The sequence below is a fragment of the Henckelia pumila genome, chromosome 2 (genome assembly GCF_033568475.1).
Source record: "Henckelia pumila isolate YLH828 chromosome 2, ASM3356847v2, whole genome shotgun sequence".
Taxonomy (NCBI): Eukaryota; Viridiplantae; Streptophyta; class Magnoliopsida; order Lamiales; family Gesneriaceae; genus Henckelia; species Henckelia pumila.
Genome location: NC_133121.1, coordinates 31,681,992 through 31,704,172, shown reverse-complemented (window position 1 = coordinate 31,704,172; position 22,181 = coordinate 31,681,992). Strand labels below are relative to the sequence as shown.

General features: G+C 31.2%; 1 protein-coding gene and 1 non-coding gene across 2 annotated transcripts; one reads left to right on the top strand and one right to left on the bottom strand.

Annotated features, from left to right (window-relative positions):
• Positions 1–1,333: 1,333 nt before the first annotated feature.
• Positions 1,334–8,106, top strand: LOC140877465 (uncharacterized mitochondrial protein AtMg00860-like). The gene is made up of 2 exons (XM_073280999.1): positions 1,334–1,454; positions 7,622–8,106. The coding sequence occupies exons 1-2, from the start codon at positions 1,334–1,336 to the stop codon at positions 8,104–8,106; spliced, it is 606 nt and encodes a 201-aa protein (XP_073137100.1).
• Positions 8,107–11,423: 3,317 nt separating this feature from the next.
• On the bottom strand, positions 11,424–11,534 carry LOC140885811 (small nucleolar RNA R71). Its single transcript, XR_012151227.1, has one exon. It is a non-coding gene; the product is annotated as a small nucleolar RNA R71 (small nucleolar RNA).
• Between the last annotated feature and the right edge of the window lie 10,647 nt (positions 11,535–22,181).

Sequence of the window (22,181 nt, the reverse complement as noted above, 5' to 3'; positions counted from 1 at the left end):
TAATGTATGCCAAGACGTCTCTAAACCCCACACATACACATCCTTTGATAAGGTAGGTCAGAACGTCTCCCAACCCCACACATACATGTCATTTCTATAGTCACAATCATCTCACTTCATTCATAAAAATATTTTCTTTCATACTTTCTTTCTTGCCTTGATATAATAACTTATCATGCATATGTAGATGTAATGTGCTTGAAAATATTTACTCAATGATCATGCAAGAGACTCAAATGTGGATGACCGGGATGGTGATTTAAGAAATAAACCAAAGGATGAGAAACTAAACCATAATTTAGCGCTTAAGGCAATTCGAGTGATTCACCCGTAAAATTTGTAACTTGCTCAATTCTTATTCAAAAAGGATTTCGTTTGAAACCACGACTCTCACACACTTAGAAATAATTCAAAAAGTCATCCTCGGAGTAATATTCCTATCCAATCATTTTATACAAATTTATTTCCGGACAGCAACTTCATTAACTCCAAAATTCTGCACCTATCCAAATCAATAGCCTAAAACTCCACCTAAACTTAACCGAATCCGTTTTCGCTTGAACAGACATATTCCTAACATCCTAGACTAATTCCAAACCCGAGACCTTAACCAAAACATGAGGTTTCCCCTGTTTTACGTGGCCATTTCCGGACAGCCCCAACACAACCCAGAAAATCTGCTCATACCATTACCTCACACTCAATCAAAAACTTATCTATTTGTCTCCCAAGTACCAAGCTACTATCCTAGGATCAAGATCAACACGTAGGCTCATCCATAACCCCTTAATACCCGCTTATAACCTGATTAAACTTAGCTAAAAAAAACAGCCTCTAATCACCTCAAAACCAATCCCCTAAATCATAGCCAATCCGTGATTTCATCAACACGACTTACAATCCACTTCAAGCCATTCTAAACGTTACCATGTGAACTACATTTCACCCATGGTAGCCCCTAATCCACCACCTAAATCAACACAAACAAGGACATGAAATTTTCGAATTAAACATGCTTGAAAATCTGGAATTTTTGAAATCGAGCATCAATTCAACAACAAACAAATGCATAATCCATTTCATTCCTCAACCAAAGAATCACAATATCATAAATCCTCAAGCATGTATGTAGCAAAAATCTGCACAGAATTTTCGAACAAACAGGGCAAAAAACTTTCGAAAATATGATATGCATACACACTACATCGCACGACATAATAATCTACTTGGTGAGCAAGGAATCCCACAATCTTGCCTAAGCTAAAACTCGAAATGCAAGAACCCAAGTAAGCTATGTCTGCCTCGAAGGCAAAGGAGCTGCTACGAGCTGGAAATGGGGGTGCCAAGGGCTGCTGCAGTTCGGCCAGCTCGTGAAGGTGATGCTCCGCCGGAGAAGAAGGAGGAGCGGCGGCTGCAGCGGCGAGGAAGAGCTGGAGAAGATGAAGCCGCCGATCGTGAGCTTGAAAAAATAAAATAAAACAGGGGAATGTTGTGAAGGGGGGTTTTGTTCATGCCGTCCACGGGGTACTACCCTGCGGGCAACGTGTAACCCCATGATTGGTTAAAATCAGTGGGTCCCATGTGGGGTCCACTAATTTTAACCAAACAAAATCCGTCACGCCACCCACAAGGCACTACCCTGTGGGTGGCATCGACTTAACCGTGAAGGGGTGAGAGGATTTAGGCATGAAGTGTGTGTGTGTGATTTGAGTGTAGAATTTAGGGATTAGGGTTATATATTAAATTGAGTGGTAGGTGTATGTAAAAGTTTAGGAGAAAAAGTGCTACACACTTTTAAGAATTGCTAGATCAAACTTAGCAACTTAGGAATATGAATTTAATTGCACTAAATAAAACACAAGCTTGAAAAATCAAGAATTAAACTCTTTAAATATTCTGATTTTCCGGCAACGAGTAAAATATTTAAATAACAAGCAGAGCCATTAAAATAATTTTGAACAAACTAGACAAACGTTTAAAAAAAATTTAAATAAATACACAAGCGAAAATAAAGCCTTTAAAATGATTTGGGCAATTGAAAAGGACTTAAATAAATAATCTATACATTTAAAATAATTTAAAATAAATAACCGCTAAATTAAGGCTATTTAAAATAAATAAGTTGGACACTCGAAATTATTTAAACAAATAATCTAAACAGTTAAAATCATTTGAATTAATAAACTAAACAATTAAAATAATTTAAATATGCAAGATTAAACCTTTAAAATATTAAAACAATTAAATTGCATAATAAAAAACATTTTGACAAATAAACTTAAATAATTAAAAACATTAATTAAATAGTTAGTACAATAAAATATTCATTGAATAAAAAAATAAAAATATTTTATTAGCACAAAATTCAAATAAAGAATTTAAATCAATTAAAACTAAAATAATAATCCTAATATTTATTAAATTTAATGTATGCGATTTTGTAGATTAGATTTTAGGTGCTACACTAGTTGGTAAAATTTATTTTAAATTGCTTTTAATTTTAGTTAGTTAGATTCAAAATTGAAATCCCCTTTTATTTATTTTCAGTACTTTTTAAGAACACAAATAAATTTCACTTTTCTTGTGGGAACGATCTCTACTCTCGCTACTGCATGTTTATTAAGTTAATATGAGTTGAGTTAATTTCGGCGTGACACGACTAAGTGCTACCAAATTTTGGCGTCATTGCCGGGGAAGGCGTTTAATTTATTTGTGTTTTTATTTTCGTTCTATTCACCGTTTTCTAATCTGTTTTTGCAAGAATTCTTATGGTATAATACTTCGAGATGTCAAATCTACAAGTATTCACAAGTTTTATCCAGCAACACGGGGAGCCATTCTACGCAGCATGAGAGAGCTTCAAGGAATTGGCAACCATCTTCCGGTATCATGATTTTTCTAACTATTCTCTCCTTACATTTTTTTTCTTGATGGCTTGGATGCAGTGACAAAAAGATGGGTAATTGATGGAGCTTTCATAACCGGTAGTCCACTATTTTGCCAATATGATGATAATATGATACACCTGTTGAATGATATGGCGGAATTTGACTATTACCGGTATTGGGATCTTACACCACAAGTATGGAGCCACCAATACCCACAAGATACTCAATACTCGGATTTTACAGACCAACCATTCGAGCTTCAAAAGGAGGAGGGAAGTTGTTCTCAATTGATCTTACATCCTCTAGAGGATATAATGTGCAAGTTTGTGGCATCGACTGAGGCAGATATAAAAGATCTAATCAATTCTAGATGTCACCTTGTGGAGCAAATAGAGAATATGAAGAGATCAATCCTCCATGAACACCAAGAACAGGAAGTGAAGCAAGATACTCAAGCAGTGACCAACCCAATTTGGTTCGATGATGATGACTCAGAGAACCAGGATTAGGAGTGCGAATCAAATTATGCCGAAGATTTAGAGGTGTTTGAGTCTTCTTTTCTTATTGAACCTAAGTCGGAAGATTTTCTGGAAGATTTTCTGGAAGAAATAGGGTATGATAGAAATATGTTGCCACTCAGGTTTGAGGATGATGGAGTTCAAGAGTCTATCGATTTGAGCTCATCAATAGTATTATCATACACACATCCCCAAGAACATTTCCTTCCATCAATACCAGTTTCAAAAGATTTGGCTTCCGAGAGCCCGCAGAGATGTTCTCTTCCCATGTTTACCAGCTACTTTGGAGTATTGTTGAGGTGACGAGCTTAACTGTATACATCTAGCCAAGCTTGAGGGAACATTGAACAAAGACCCAATTGTGGTGTCATATGACACTTATTTTGGGTTTCAGCCGCTTTTGAGGAGTGCTTCTGAGGGTCAAGCTGAAGACTGAAAATCAGGCGCTGCTTGGGAGGCAACCCAAGGGGAGTATTTTCTTCCATATCTTTTATTTTAATTTTTTTGTTTTTTTTGTTTTTTTTGTGTTATTTTTACTTACATTGGGGACAATGTAAGATCTTAAGTATGGGGTAGAGGACTTGGCCAGTCATTGAGAGGATGTAGCCGGTTTTAGAGAAAAAAAAAAAATTTTAGAGCTCATAGTTAGCGATGAATATGACTGTTGAAATTCAATAGCCTATGATGATGAAGTTTGGTTTAAAAAAAATTTGTGAAAATTTTTGCTCTTGATTGGACATGAGAACCGTAGGTTGAATTGTGAATAATCTTAAGCACACATGTTAGACCAGTGAAATATAGCGATGTATTAGATTTTGTTGGTGTTTGTTGGACCACTGCACGACAATAGGTGATTATTGATCCTGATAGTGTTTTTGAATCCTAATGATCTTTATAACATTGCATGTACGATCTTGGGTGCACCTGTTAATTTTATTGAAAATTTTTGTGGAAAAAAGATTAACTCAATCCGAGTTATGTGCAAGGGATTTAAATCCTAATCACCATGCGGATTAAATAGGGTTAAAATTTTGAAAAATTTTAAAATAACAATTCCATCCAGGCTTGGAAAGTGATTGAAATTCTAGTCACGATTCCATAGCTAAGTTTGCGCGTTCAATGAGATTGATGCTCCATCCGGGCTATAGACGAGGAGATTGAAATTCTAATCCTATCACAGTTATAGCTAAGTTTGCGAGTAATTATTGGGTCTTAAGAAAACCGGGTGCAAAATTCGGAGGTGCGTAATAAATCTCAAGAAAGTCGTGTTTTTGTTTAAGAATGTTGGGAGGAAGGAGCCTGTGGGAACCTCGGGTGCTAATCTCAATTATCGACTTGCAATCAGAATTACACTAATAATTAAACGAAATAACTTACAAGCAATCAAACTGAACTTGAAAGCAAAAGCAATAATTTTTTTAAATCAAGGCCTCGCTCGATCGAATAAAGTTAGCCGATCGAGCAAGCACAAGTTCAGCAACTTTTTTCCCGACAATTCACATGGCCTCGCTTGATTGGTTGAAGTTCACCGATTGAGCAAGAATGCTATGTGCAGAAAACTCAAAATCTGTTGTTGCTGTCTTATGCAATATCTAATGTGCTTGAATCATTCTAAGCATCTCAAATTCATACTAGAATGATCTAAAGATAAGATACAAGGAAGAACATGCATAAAAACTCAAACCTTATCTTGTACAAGTTTCTACAATGCAAGTCATCAAACTCAAAAAGTTGCATACAAGTATTCAAATAGAATCTAAACTTCCAACAACTAACTTCATATAAGGTTTGACAGCATATATACAATCTCAACTTAGCTCAAAACATTAATTTGACAGCAACTTCTATTCTTAACCCGAGTCTCCACTCTAAATCTCTCAATCTCAAGTCGTTCAAGTAATCCTTTGACGCGCTTCTGCCCAACCTGATGCAATGCACACATACAAACAAAGCAACAGCCGGATAACTCCGGTGAAAAATACATCTCAGTATGAAATACATATGTATAAACATATAAACATATCAAATCAATATTCAACTAACACCAATCACAAGTCTATATACCCTTACCTGTCGGATTTCATTCAAAGCAAATAAATCAATATCATAACGACATAGGTATAGGTTAAAGGGTAAAGGATTTCAATCTCGCAGAATCGATATTTCATTATAAATCATCTCGTTGGGATCCTGGGAATAGAATAAGGCAAAAAGTCAGGCCTCCCACCTACGCTCCCGCTCGGGGTGGTAACAAGCTCTTATTCCCTGGACTGTGAACACTATATTGAGAATCATGGCAATAGGATTCAAATAAATTCTTTTGCCTCCCATATATAAATTCACCACGTCCAATATTTTCTTTTCGATTCTGCTTTCGGGGTTTCGAAAGAATTGTGGCTCAAAAGGATTACATCTCAACTCTATGAGAAATTTCACCACAATCAAATCGTTTATAATAATCTACACTTTTCGATCTTAAATAAAATAGAATGTTTAATCAAACAAACTTATTTAATAAGCGAAAAGTTCAACTAAATCAAGTAGATCAAATAAGTCAAATAAGATCAAGCAAGAACAACTAAACATGCATGTATGTGATTTAATAAACTCAAAAACCATCACGTTATCGAGTTATTCTACCTGTTGAGGTTAATATCGAATCATACCTTTATTCTGAACTCAAACCTCTGAACTCTGGCACTTCTTGATCACAAGTTGTCCCAAAAATCTGCACTTCCTTCAAAACTCTGCTCACTCAACTCTTGTTAATTCATACTCTAGTTGTTCCCAACTAGAAGCCAAATTCCTGTCAATTTGGTCTTGTCGACTCGAACTCGGTATCTTTCAACTTAAATCTGAATTGCATTGTTTAAAACTCAACATCAGCTTCTAAACATCATTACAATTCATCAAGTTACAGCAAGTACAATTCTTGATCGATTGACCGGAATTTAAACCGACGACGCAACGATTCGAATTCGATAAATCAAAAAGCTTACACATCATCTAAACATTGATCTAAATCTAATATCAACATCAATATATATAAGCCATAATTCGAAAATAGCATCCCAACAATTTCAGAATTTCATATCAATTCAAAATCTTCTACCGGCGGCATAAGGAATCGAATTCGATATTTCCAAAAGCATATTCATCAACATAACCGCAATCTTAACTCAATAATAACTTCAAATTCACATCTAAATTTAGAAATCCAACAGCCCCTATTTTCAGAATTTTGAAAAATCTTCCAAAAATCGAAAACATGTTCAAACGACGATATTTTCTCGATTCGTCTTAGATATGCTATCGTCGTATATATTAGAACAAGTTTAAACAATCAAATCTTAATTATAACATCATCTCAAAATTAGAACATGGTATAATTTATCAAAACTTACGTCAAAGTGTAGCACTCGAAGCCGTGATAGCAAATATACGATCAATTTGAAATTCTACCAGACGGATTAATTTCTATCAAATTTTGAAATGAAGGAATCGACCATGGGAGCTTCTTCTTCAATGTTTCTGCTTCCCTTCGTTTCTTTTGCTGAGTGGAATGAATTGGTTGTACCAATTCATATATGTATCACACGTGTGATCCCACTCACATGCATAAATTGCATTTTGGTCCTTGAGAGCTTGGAAAATTGCAAATCAGTCCCCGAACAAGAGATTTAATTCAATTTAAATCCTAGATAATTTAAGAATATTAGAATTTAATTTAAACTCCAAATATTCTCAAATTAAATGTTCTTGGATTAAAACTGCATTTTAGTATTTGAACTTCTCAATATTTTCAAATTGATCCCTGCTCGGATTTCTTCTTCAAATTAACTTCTTTGTCATTCCCAACTACACATTTCAATCTTAATCTCATAAATATTTACTTCAAATATTTCTAACTTTTAATTTAAGAATCCCAGAATTTAATTCTCAAAATTCGTAAATTCTCAAATTAAATATTTTCGGCTCAGAAAATAAATCTCTGATTTCCATAAATTCCCAAATAATATTTTTCTTAAATTCGGAATTTAATTCTCTAATTTTGTAATTAATAACTTATTATTTTCAGGCCTTACAATGCCTCCCCTCTAAGGAATAAATTCGTCCTCGAAATCGCATGGGCATTATGAGTTCTTGGTAATGCCATTTGGATTGGCTAATGCACCGTTTGTATTCATGGATTTGATTAATCGTGTTTTCATTTAGACAAGTTTGTGGTTTTGTTCATCGATGATATTCTGGTTTATTCTCGTAATTTGGATGAGCATGCATATCATCTAAGGCTCATTTTAAAGACTCTCCGGGAAAGGAAACTTTACACAAAACTAAGTAAGTGTGAGTTTTGGATTGATCACGTGGTGTTCCTTGGCCATGTCATATACAGTCACGGAGTTTCAGTTGATCCAAGCAAGATATATGTTGTGTTGAATTGGTTGCATCTGACGACGGTGGCTAAGATCCGTATTTTTCTGGGTCTAGCAGGATATTATCTCTATTTCATCGCAAATTTCTCGCAGTTAGCTCGACCTTTGACGCAACTTACTCGTAAAGGCGTAACTTTCGAGTGGTCATCAGACTCTGAGGAGAATTTTTGTGAACTTTGGCGACGGTTGACTTCTGCACTTGTGTTGGCACTACTGCTGGTTCTCGAGGGTGTATTGTGTATACTTATGCTTCTCTGCAAGGATTAGGCTGTGTTCTGACTTAGAATGGGTATGTGATTGCATGTGCATCTAGACAGCTGAAGGTTCACGAAGGGAATTATCCAGTGCATGATCTTGAACTAGCAGCTATCGTCTTTGCATTGAAGATTTGGTGTCATTATCTGTATGGCGAGAAATTTGAAATCTTCACTGATCACAAGAGTCTCAAGTATTTGTTTACTCGGAAAGAGTTGAATATGTGACAGTGACTGATGAAACTTAAAATTTGTAATTATTTATATGTTAAAAAGTGTGTTTTAAAATTAAAGTTTCATTAAAATTATGAAGTTGTATTCTTTTAGTGTTATGTGTTTATATTTAAATATTTTACTAAAAATGTTGTATTTTATGTTTTGCGCAGATTTGGTAAAAATAAAATTACTCAAGCTACAAAGGTCATATTGGAGTAATCTCAAATCCTATAGAATCATAAAAGAGGCATCTTCAAATTTGTAGAAGACAAGAAATTCCAAAAACCTCATTAAGATGATCAAAATAATCAAATATCAAAATGGAGACAGATTTACTTTTACTATGACCAGCTTGTAGTAAAAATATCATAACTATTTCACCATTTATCCAAAAGAGGTGAACTATATGTCCAAACACATCTACACAAAATATCCTACGTGTTCTATGTTGAATGAAAAGGCTGAATCGGTGGTCTAAGGCATCAAACATGTCAATTAAAGTTGGGTCATGGTATTGACATTCAAGGAGACAAGCACCCACCAACTTTACTATTTCACATTTAATGAGCCTTGGACTCTTGCTCTTATTTGGCCTATAAATAGATGTGTTGTATAAGCTTTGTAGTGTGCAAGAGTATAGAGAAATTTCTCATTTGTAAAATAAATATTGTGTGTGTGAGAATAAAAGTTTGAGTGTGCAAGTTTCTCAAGTTCAAGTATGAAATTTCTTTTATCCTTATTCTTGAGTTTCATGTTCATGGCAAGCTAAATCTTTTTATGTCAAGGTGAAAAGTTTTCATTGTTGGTCAAGTAAGATTGTTTATATTTTGTATATTCTTTCTTTTTCTATTTTTTATTTTGTTTTACTAATTGATCTTTATTTGTAGGTATAATTTGGATGATTTATTGTAGGGGTGGAATCGGGTCGGGACCCGTCCCGTAACCCCCTTGCCCGATTTTCGTCTCGATAGAAATTGAGATTTTTTTTATCCTGATCCCACACCCGAGAAGTGTCGTGACCCGAATGTTCGGGATCCCGAACATTCGGGATCCCGTCGGGTCGGGAGAGGGTAATCCCGAATAATATTTTTTTAAAAAAAAATTCTATGTAAATATTTTTTAAAAAAAAATTATGAAAAAAATCAAACAATTTCTTAATACATTACAAATAAATTAAAATTTCTTTATATATAACCATTAAAAAACTAAAACATTTTTTAAGTACATTAAAATAAACTAAAACAACTACTTGATTAATAAAAAAAACATATAATTATTCATAATAATTAAAAAACAAAATAAAAATTTATAACTCAATGTTAATATTAAAAAAGATAAATATTAAAAAAATTATATGGTATATAATTATAAAACATTAATATTAAAACATAAAATTAAAAAAAATTATTTTTTTAATTAAAAAATATTATTTAAAAAATATTATTTTTATATTCGGGTCGGGTCGGGAATCCCGTCGGGAAAAGTTGCCTATCCCGATCCCGATCCCGAAATTGATCGGGTTGGAAAAAATCCCGACCACTCGGGTCGTGAAAAGTTCGGGACGGAAAAAATTCGGGACGGGAACGGGTCGGGAATCGGGATGGATCGGGATTTATGTAAAATTTGTCACCCCTAATTTATTGTTATCTATTTACATCAAATACTTGGTACCTTGAATGTGGTTACCTTGATTTGTTGTCTAATATGATACAATAAATACTACAATAATTATATACTATAAATATATGCATCAATTTATAATAAAGTCATATATATTATTTAGACAATAGTGTGGCTCTGCCGGTTGTTCTAAATAATATATTGTGATTTGATCTAACATTTACTTTCTCGCAACTAACATTTACTTTCCGCAATTAACATTTATTTTCCGCAATTAACATTTACTTTCCGCAATTAGCATTTACTTTATCGCATCTAACATAAAAAGTCATATATTTTATTTAGACGATAGCGTGGTTCTGCCGGTTGTTCTAAATGAAATATGGTGATTTGATATAACATTTAATTTTATGTCAATTTATATTTATGCACTTATATATATATATATATATTATGGGTACCATATATTAATTATCGGTTAATTTGATATTAATATAGTGGGAACTATATTATATGATATATTTGTTTAAATATTTAATTGTTCTTTTATGTTTATATTTATGCATCTATATATATATATTATGGGTATCATGTATTAAATATTGGTTAATCTGATATTAATATAGTGGGAACTATATTATATAATATATTTGTTTAAATATTTCATTGTTCTTTTATGTTTATTCTTGTTTTAGTTTCTTTTATTTATTTTTGTTAAGCAATCTTAAATAAACCAACAATGAACCTTTGAAGCCTTGACAATTTTATAATTTGTATTAGAAGTTTTATAATAATATTTCCATCTATAATATATTATTGCTAAAATTAAACCTACAACATCCTCTCCGTGGATCGATCTCGTACTCACGAGTATATTACTTGCAGACAACCTACACTTTGGTGAATTACAATTTAAGTTGTAGCAAGTTTTTGGCGTCGTTGCCGGGGAGGTATAAATTAAGTTTACTTTTTTTTTATTTATGTTATTTATGTAAATAGTATGTTATTTTTAATTGTATGATTGTTTGGAGTCGTAAACAAAGTGGTAGACTTGTTCGAGTATTTGAAAATATTTTAAACATGGAGGATAATTCTAATAATCAAGATGATAATAATAATAATAATCAAGAACATGAACAACCAAGAACACTTAGGCACCATATGAATCCAATAAGAACTAGTACACCATCTTGTTTAGTTTTTCCTCCTGATGCATCTAATTTCAATTTTAAACCTCAAATTATTCAACTTTTACCAAATTTTCATGGCCTAGATTCTGAAAATCCATATTTGCATTTAAGAGAATTTGAGGAGGTTTGAAACACTTATAATGATCAAAATTGTAGCATGGATATTGTTCGATTAAAGCTTTTCCCTTTTTCTTTAAAAGATAAAGCTAAAACATGGTTGCAAAATTTGAGATCAAGTTCAATAACATCATGGAAAGAAATGCAACAACAATTTCTTAAAAAAAAAATTCCCTTCCCATAAAACAAACTCTTTTAAAAGACAAATTACAACTTTTTCTCAAAAACAAGGGGAAACATTTTATCAATGTTGGGATAGATATAAAGAGTTACTTAATACATGCCCACATCATGGTTTTGAAATATGAAGGATAGTTTCTCACTTTTATGAAGGTTTAATACCTAAAGATAGACAAATGATAGAATTCATGTGTAATGGAACTTTTGAAGATAAAAACCCAAATGAAGCTATGGAATATTTGGAGTCATTAGCAGAAAATGCTCAAAATTGGGATAATATAGGCTCAATTGAACCACCAAGTAAAACCAATAATTCAACAAATGGGGTTGGTATTTACCATCTTAAAAATGATGTAAATATTCAAGCCAAACTTGCATCTTTAGCAAGAAAAATTGAGTCATTACAAATGAAAAAGAGTGATCAATTAAAAAGTGTTCAAGAAATTGTTTGTCATATATGTGACACACATGATCATCTTACAAAAAATTGTCCTATTTTTTCTTCATTTAAAGAATGTCTCCATGAACAAGCCAATTATGTTAACAATTTTAAAAAAGCAACATTAGATCTTTTTTCACAAACATATAATCCTGGTTGGAGAAATCATCCTAATTTTAGTTGGAGGAATGATAATAATGCACAACCTTCACAACAACCTTTTCAAAATAACCAAAATATCAAGGTTATGTTCCTTATATCCCACCTCCAAGAAAACATTTTGAAGATGAAATTCATGCATACATTCAGAAGCAAGAGTCTATCAATATTCAAAACATTCAATCCATGAATGATTTGAAAGAAACTCTTGCAAAATTTGCATCTGCACTTAATATTCATGAAAAGGAAAAATTTCCATCTCAACCACAACCTAATCCTAAAAATCAAAATCAAGATAAGTTTGATCAAGTAAAATCTGTTATTACTCTTAGAAGTGGTAAAATAGTTAATGATCCATATAGTGATGAAAACAAAGATCAGTCAAACTCAAAGAGTAAGGATGAAAATCTTGATACTTTCGAGAAAGATGATACTTTGAGTCCTAAGATTGAGAAAGTTGATGATAAATTATCTGAAGTAATATATGAGTCAAATAAACATGTTTCTTTTCCTCATGCATTAGTAAACAATAAAAAACAAAAAAAAATGATTCTGATATTTATGAAGTTTTTAAACAAGTAAAAATAAATATTCCATTATTAGATGCTATTAAACAAGTGCCTTCTTATGCAAAATTTTTAAAAGATTTATGTACTGTGAAAAGACAATTGCATGTAAAGAAGAAAGCATTCTTAACTAAACAAGTAAGTTCTATTATTCAAAATAATTCTACTTTAAAATATAAAGATCCAGGTTGTCCAACAATTTCATGAATTATTGGAAAAAATAAAATTAAAAAAGCTTTGTTAGATTTGGGAGCAAGTGTGAATTTACTTCCTTATTCAGTTTATAAAAAACTTAAGTTGGGAGATTTAAAACCTACATCTGTCACTCTTTTACTAGCCGATAGGTCAATCAAAATACCTAGAGGTATCGTAGAAGATGTGTTAGTTCAAGTCGATAAATTCATATATCCTATGGATTTTATTGTCTTGGATACACAACCAATAGAAGTGCATAATGAAATTCCAGTAATATTGGGACGTCCATTTCTAGCAACTTCAAATGCTTTAATTAATTGTCGAAATGGAATAATGAAATTATCTTTTGGAAATATGACTTTAGAACTTAATGTGTTCAACTTATGTAAACAACCAATTATTAATGAAGATGAAGATGATAATGCAATAGAAACAATTGTGAAAGAAAATATACACCAAGAAAACTTAAATCAACAATCTGAAGTTTATTTAGTGGAAAGTGTTTTTAAATCAAAGTTATTTGAAGAAATTAATGAACTTGAAGAAGTAAAAAAAGATGATCATCCAAAACTTGAATTAAAACCTTTGCCAAAAGAACTAAAATATGTTTTTCTTGGTGAAAATCAAACATATCCTAATGTAATATCTTCTACCATCTTACCAAAACAAGAAGAAGATTTAATAATATTACATAAAAAACACAAAAATGCAATTGGATGGACTTTGCAGGATATAAAAGGTATAAATCCTTTAATCTACACACATAGAATTCACTTGGAAGAAAATGCTAAAACATATCAACAACCTCAAAAAAGATTAAATCCACACATGAAAGAAGTTGTTAAAAATTAAGTTTTAAAACTATTAGATGCCGGAATTATTTATCCAATCTCGGATAGTAAATGGGTAAGTCCAACACAATTAGTACCAAAAAAATCAGGCATCACTGTTATAAAAAAAATAAAAAGGGAGAATTATTACAAGTTAGGATTCCATCTAGTTAGCGTATGTGCATTGATTATAGAAAATTAAATGATGCAACTAGAAAAGATCACTTTCCGTTACCATTTTTAGATCAAATTTTAGAGAAAGTGGCAGGTAATCCTTATTATTATTTTCTTGATGGGTATTCGGGGTATTATCAAATACCAATATCATTAGAAGATCAAGAAAAAACTACTTTCACTTGTCCTTTTGGAACTTTTGCATTTAAAAGAATGTCATTTGGTTTATGTAATGCTCCGGCAACTTTTCAAAGATGCATGCTAAGTATTTTTAGTGACATGATTGAAGAATTTGTGGAAGTTTTTATGGATGATATAACTGTTTTTGGAAACTCATTTGAAAACTGTCTTAAAAATTTGGAAGAAGTTTTAAAAAGATGTGAAGAAAAAAATCTTGTTTTAAATTGGGAAAAATGTCATTACATGGTTAAATCCGGAATTGTGTTAGGGCATGTCATATCTGAAAAAGGAATTGAAATTGATAAAGCTAAGGTTGATGTTATTGCTAATTTACCATCACCAAACACGATCAAAGAAATTATCATTTTTGGGTCATGCGGGATTTTAAAGAAGGTTCATAAAAAAATTTAGCATAATATCGAAACCAATTTCAAATCTTTTAACAAAAGATGCACAATTTGAATGGACTCAAGAATGTGAAACTGCTTTTAAAAAGATAATTAATCTTTTAACTACTTCACCTATTTTACAAACTCCTGATTGGTCTTTACCATTTGAATTAATACGTGATGTAAGTGATTATGCTGTAGGAGCCGTGTTAGGACAAAGAAAAGAAGGTAAACCTCATGTGATCTACTATGCTAGTAGAATCTTAAATAGTGCTCAAATCAATTATTCAACAACTGAAAAAGAATTACTTTCAATAGTGTTTGCATTAGATAAATTTCGATCCTATTTAATTGGTTCTACTACTATTGTTTATACTGATCATTCTGCCATAAAATATTTATCAAATAAACAAGATGCAAAGCCGAGATTAATAAGATGGATTTTGTTGTTACAAGAATTTGATCTTGTAATAAAAGATAAAAAAGGAAAAGAAAATGTAGTAGCCGATCATTTATCAAGAATAATTTTTGAATCGTCTCAAAATGAAATATCAATAAATGAAAATTTTCCGGATGATCAACTATTCTATGCTACTACTATGCCTTGGTTTGCTAATATTGTAAATTTTTTTGTGACAAATAAAATGCCTTCTCATTGGAGTTCACAAGATAAAAATAAATTCTTGAAAGAGGTCAAAAAATTTTATTGGGATGATCCTTATTTGTTTAAGTATTGTCCTGATCAAATTTTTCGACGTTGCATACCCGACAATGAGGTAAGTAGTGTCAATAAATTTTGTCATTCTGAGGCATGTGGAGGTCATTTTTCGTCAAAGAAAACAGCTGCAAAAATCTTTCAATGTGGATTTTATTGGCCTTCTTTATTCAAAGATACGCATTCATTTTACAAATCTTGTGAAAATTGTCAGAAAATGGGTTCAATTTCAAAACAAAACATGATGTCTTTAAATCCAATCATGATTATTGAAATATTTGACAGTTGGGGAATAGATTTTATGGGTCCATTCCCATTATCTTTTGGATTTACTTATATTTTAGTGGTTGTCGATTATGTTTTAAAATGGATTGAAGCAATTGCATGTAGAACTAATGATCATAAAGTTGTGATAAAATTTTTGAAAGAAAATATTTTTAGTCGATTTGGAATACCTAGAGCTATAATCAGTGATGGGAGAAGTCATTTTATAAATAAATCATTTTCTTCTTTGTTAAGAAAATATGGTATTACACATAAAGTTTTTACTTCATATCACCCTCAAACGAATGGTCAGGTTGAACTTGCAAATAAAGAAATAAAACAAATTTTGGAAAAAACTGTTAATACAAATCGAAAAGATTGGGGTTTAAGATTAAGTAATGCATTATGGGCATATAGAACTGCATTTAAAACATCATTAGGGATGTCACCATATAGGTTAGTTTTTGGTAAGCATTGTCATCTACCTGTTGAAATTGAATATAAAGCTTATTGGGCTATTAAAGCATTTAATACTAATTTAGATGATGCATCTAAATTAAGAAAATTGCAACTAAATGAACTAGAAGAATTAAGAAATGATGCATATGAAAATGCAAAGATTTATAAAGATAAAACAAAAGTCTTTCATGATAAAAATATTATGAGAAAATCGTTTGAAATTGGACAAAAAGTTTTACTTTATAATTCTCGCTTGCATTTGTTTCCAGGAAAACTTAGATCACGATGGACAGGTCCATATGTTGTAAAAAATGTTTATCCTCATGGTGTTGTTGATGTTAAAAATCCTAAAAATAATAATGTGTTTAAAGTTAATGGACAAAGGCTTAAACCATTTTTAGAAAATGAAATTCTTAATGATGAGTTTATGCCTTTATATGATCCAAATTAATTGTTACTTATATTTTCATTTTATTTTTGCAGAATTGAGTTCACTTCCCGGTTAAGTGGCGGATAACGGTACTCCGTGACTTCTTTTAGTCGGTTTTCTTTCAATTTCCCAAAATAATTGAAAAAAAAAATTCTTTATTTTCAAAATGGATGAAGCTATCAAAGAACATGGTAAATATTTTCCATTTGTTTCTAAAAAAGTTCTGAGAATGATTTATGAAGGTAGATGTGAAAGATTGAGAATGCTTATGCAAAAAGGAATTTCGGAGGATATTCGTCTTATAATTGAAGCCAAAGTTCAATTGGGTGGTGAAGTTCCAAAATTCTTACTTGTTCGAAATATGTCTGGACTAGGAAAAAGCACCTATGCGAAGAAAAGGAGGGCCAAAAGGTTAAATGTTTGTCATAAATGTGCCAGATGGACTTGTGATAGAAGATGCAGATCTTTGGGATATGTTTCCACAAATAGAGAAGATAAAATTTATTTCATTAAGAATGGGCTGAGTAAAGAGTCATTAGATAATATCTCATTGACTCTTGAGACGCATTCTAGTGGAGATGTGCAAGGTCAACTTCTCCGTTTATGAAAACTATTCCAAGCACAGCGTCATGGTAATGGTCTTGGGAATCTGACTAAAAAAGACCCTATTTGCCAATTTATAAGAAAATTGGATGGTAAGCCAACCCTCAACTCATAAATATTGAAGGAACACTGTGAGCCACAATCACTGTATATGCGCATGCATGTCATTATTATATATTATTATTTATATTGTTTTCGTTATTATGTTCACACCTGTATTCCTATTTCTGTCGTATTCCTTGTTTTCCTTATAAAATCACTCAACTATCTCTATATTTTTGCAAAAAAAAAAAAAAAAAAAAAAAAAAAAAAAAAACATGGCAGGATTTGCTTCACAAAAATTGAAAATATTTGTGTATTTTGTGGTTCTAACACCGGAAAGAGTGAAATATTTGTTGATGCAGCAATTAATCTTGAAAAAAAGTTAGCAGAGAGAAAAATTCATTTGGTATACGGAGGAGGCAATATTGGGTTAATGGGATCTATTTCAACAGCAGCTCATCTTGGAGGTAGTCAGGTTTTGGGTATTATTCCTACAGCTTTAGCTGAAGGAAATATTACAGGTGTTACGGTTGGGGAAGAGTTGAAAGTTTCATCAATGTACGAGAGAATAACTAAAATGATAGATAATTCTGATGCTTTTATTGCCTTACCAGGTGGTTTTGGTACTTTAGAAGAAATTTTTCATGTTGTTTCTTGGGCACAACTTCATATTCATAATAAACTTGTTGGTTTGTTGAATATCAATAACTATTATGATGGTTTGTTGACTTTTCTTGATGTAGCTGTGGAACAAAATTTTATTTCAGAAAATTCATGAAGGATGCTCATCTCTGCTTCGAATGACGACCAATTAATTGATGATCTCCAAGCTTTTGTTCATCAACCTGATTCGTCTATAACAAATATCAATTGGTCTCAACCAACCAGTAAGAAAAGAAAATTGGATCATTGATTCAACATGTCACGAAATGGTTTGTGTTTGTTCCTCATCTTTAATAAATTTCAGGTGATATCTCTTTCATCATGTACTCTTTATTTTTCTTTAAAAAATTAAAAACAATGTCATATTCATGTTTGGGGGAGGGTTTATCTTTTAAAAATTAAAAAAAAATAAAAATTTAAAAATAAAAAAAAATATTTCTTTAATAATATTTATTTTTCCTTTTTCAATGGCAGAGTAAGGAGTCAAAAGCTCCTGACACGCATTAGTTTTTATTTATCATATTATCACAATAGATTAGATTTTATTATTCCGTATATATTTAAATTGCAAACTACTAAGAAAATGAAGTCTTTTTGTATAGATGTTTATTTATTCTTCTTTTTATCAATTTAATAGAAAATATATAATTGATGGGATATAAGTTATAAATAATATATAATTGTGTGTTTTCAAATAACATATTTTCTAAAACTTTTATGAATATATAGTTAAGGTGATATTGATTGAATGAATAATAACATGTATAATTGAAGGAATTAATTTGTAAAAGTGCAATATATACTCACATAAATTTTGTGAGTGAGAGGTGAGAATTGAGAAAACAACTTATAAGCTTTTATTGATTATTAAAAAATGGTTGATTACTAGATTAAACCCATTTTGAAAAAAAAATGTGCATATAAAAATTGGCTGCAAAGTTTTTTGGAGTTTGATTGTAAAGATGTAGAGTATTAATATCTCTACTATAATTATCAATGTAATAGATTTACCTCATAAAAAAATAAACAAATAAATAAACTTTGAAAAAAAAATGTTACTTTTTCAAAGTTTATTGGAGGTATTTGGTTATGCAAAAACAATTTTGCAGCCAACCAAAAAAAAATTAGAAAAAAGAAAAAAAATAAAAAAAAAAAACAAAATGGGTTTATTCTTTGTAAATTATCCTATCTTATTTTCAATATTAGGTTATTTGATTGTCTGCTTTATTAGCCATTTTCAATGAGTGTATAATTTTCTTCCAACTCCATGAGTGAAAAACGGTTATATATGAAATATCATAACCCGAGAAAATATGGATTTGAGACTTTTACATTAATATTTTTGATATTATACATGTTATGAAAATGATTTCTATTATCATTTTGATTATATTATTCTCAAAATTTTTAGAAAATATTTATATAAAAAATTATATATATTTAATATTTTGATATTGTGTGAAATATATATGTATAACTCATCCAATTATATATTAATATATTAGTTGATAGCAAGATTTATAAATAAACATATGATCTCCTTATAAGTGTGTTTTAAAATGTTAAGGTTTGCAAATTTGAATATATATATATATATTAAGGAATAAAAATCTAACTTGTGATTTTATGATTTTTTATGATATTTTATTACTAAGGGACTAGTAATTAGCCGGTTTGGGGGTGTGATGAAACTTAAAATTTGTAATTATTTATATGTTAAAAAGTGTATTTTAAAATGAAAATTTCATTAAAATTATGAAGTTGTATTATTTTAGTGTTATGTGTTTATATTTAAATATTTTACTAAAAATGTTGTATTTTATGTTTTGCGCAAATTTGGTAAAAATAAAATTACTCAAGCTACAAAGATCATATTGGAGTAATCTCAAATCCTGTAGAATCAAAAAAGAGGCATCTTAAACTTTGTAGAAGACAAGAAATTCCAAAAACCTCATTAAGATGATCAAAATAATCAAACATCAAAATGGAGACAGATTTACTTTTACTATGACCAGCTTGTAGTAAAAATATCATAACTATTTCACCTTTTACCCAAAAGAGGTGAATTATATGTCCAAACACATCTACACAAAATATCCTACGTGTTCTATGTTGAATGGAAAGACTGAATCGGTGGTCTAAGGCATCAAACATGTCAATTAAAGTTGGATCATGGTATTGACATTCAAGGAGACAAGCACCCATCAACTTTATTATTCCACATTTAATGAGCCTTGAACTCTTGCTCTCATTTGGCCTATAAATAGATGTGTTGTATAAGCTTTGTAGTATGCAAAAGTGTAGAGAAATTCCTCATTTGTAAAATAAATATTGTGTGTGTGAGAATAAAAGTTTGAGTGTGCAAGTTTCTCAAGTTCAAGTATGAAATTTCTTTTATCCTTATTCTTGAGTTTCATGTTCATGACAAGCTAAATCTTTTTATGTCAAGGTGAAAAGGTTTCATTGTTGGTCAAGTAAGATTGTTTATATTTTGTATATTCTTTCTTTTTCTATTTTTTATTTTGTTTTACTAATTGATCTTTATTTGTAGTTATAATTTGGATGATTTATTGTTATCTATTTACATCAAATACTTGGTACCTTGAATGTGGTTACCTTGAATTGTTGTCTAATATGATACAATAAATACTACAATAATTATATACTATAAATATATGCATCAATTTATAATAAAGTCATATATATTATTTAGACAATAGCGTGGCTCTGCCAGTTATTCTAAATAATATATTGTGATTTGATCTAGCATTTACTTTCTCGCAACTAACATTTACTTTTCGCAATTAACATTTACTTTTCGCAACTAACATTTACATTTCCGCAATTAACATTTACTTTATCGCATCTAACATAAAAAGTCATATATTTTATTTAGACGATAGCGTGGCTCTGTCGGTTGTTCTAAATGAAATATGGTGATTTGATCTAACATTTAATTTTATGTCAATTTATATTTATGCACTTATATATTTATTATGGGTACCATATATTAATTATCGGTTAATCTGATATTAATATAGTGAGAACTATATTATATGATATATTTGTTTAAATATTTAATTGTTTTTTTATGTTAATATTTATGCATCTATATATATATATATATTATGAGTACCATGTATTAAATATTGGTTAATCTGATATTAATATAGTGGAAACTATATTATATGATATATTTGTTTAAATATTTCATTGTTCTTTTATGTTTATTCTTATTTTAGTTTTTTTTATTTATTTTTGTTAAGCAATCTTAAATAAACCAACAATGAACCTTTGAAGCCTTGACAATTTTATAATTTGTATTAGAAGTTTTATAATAATATTTTCATCTATAATATATCATTGCTAAAATTAAACCTACAACATCCTCTCCGTGGATCGATCTCGTACTCACGAGTATATTACTTGCAGACAACCTACACTTGGGTGAATTACAATTTAAGTTGTAGCAGTGATGCTGGATGGATTTGCTGAAGGATTATGATTGCGAAATTAAATATCATCCAGGTGCTTCTAATCCTACTGTTGATGCTTTGAGTCGCAAAGTGTGAGTATTTGCACTACAGTCTTGTCTTATCTCTAGTGCGATTCAGGATTGTCGTTCTTTTGGATTCATCTTTAAGCATAAGAAGGTAATGGTGAGTATTCAGATTTTTTTTATTCTATCTGAACCAGCTTTGTATTCTCAGATTCGTGATGCTCAGATGTCTGACCCAAAGACTCGGCGATTGGCTAGGGTAGCCAACAGTGATAGTACTTCTGGATTCTATTACCATTCATATGGATTTCTTGCTTATCCGGACGTATTGTGGTACCTGAGGATGACACTCTAAAAGAGGAGATTTTATCTCAAGCACATCGTACCAAGTTGAGTGTTCCCCAGGGAGCAATAAGATGTACAAGGATTTGCAGACCCGGTTCTGGTGGAAATGAATGAAGCGCGGTGTTTACCAGTATGTTTCTAGATGTTTGGTATGTCAACAGGTTAAGGCGGAACATCGATGACATGGAGGATTGCTTCATAGTTTGCCGATTTTGGGGTAGAAGTGAGAGTTTATCACGATGGACTTTGTGACCCATATGCCAGTGTCTTCAAAGAATTGTGATGCTATCTAGGTTGTGGTGGATCGACTCACCAAGTCAGCACATTTTCTTCCATATAACCGAGATTACACTTTAGATCGGATGGTTCGTTTGTACATTAAGGAGATTGTACGATTCCACGGAGTACATGTGAGTATTGTCAGTGATAGAGACCCCAGGTTTACTTCGAGGTTCTGGGGGAGTTTTTAGCGTGCTTTGGGCACTACTCTCAGTTTGAGTACAACATATCATCCAAAGACTGATGGGCAGACAGAGCGTACGATCCGTACTCTTGAGGATATGTTACGAGCGTGTACTATGAATTTTGGTCCAGCTTGATAAGATCATTTACCATTGATTGAATTCGCGTACAACAACATGTATCATCGCAGTATTGCTATGGCACCATTTGAATCGTTGTATGGATGACGATTTCGTACTCCATTGTTCTGAGAATAAGTTGGGGAACGACAGGTGGAAAGACCATAACTAATCCAGCAGGCCGTTGATATAGTTGATTAGATCAAGAGACGCATTAGAACTGCACAGGACC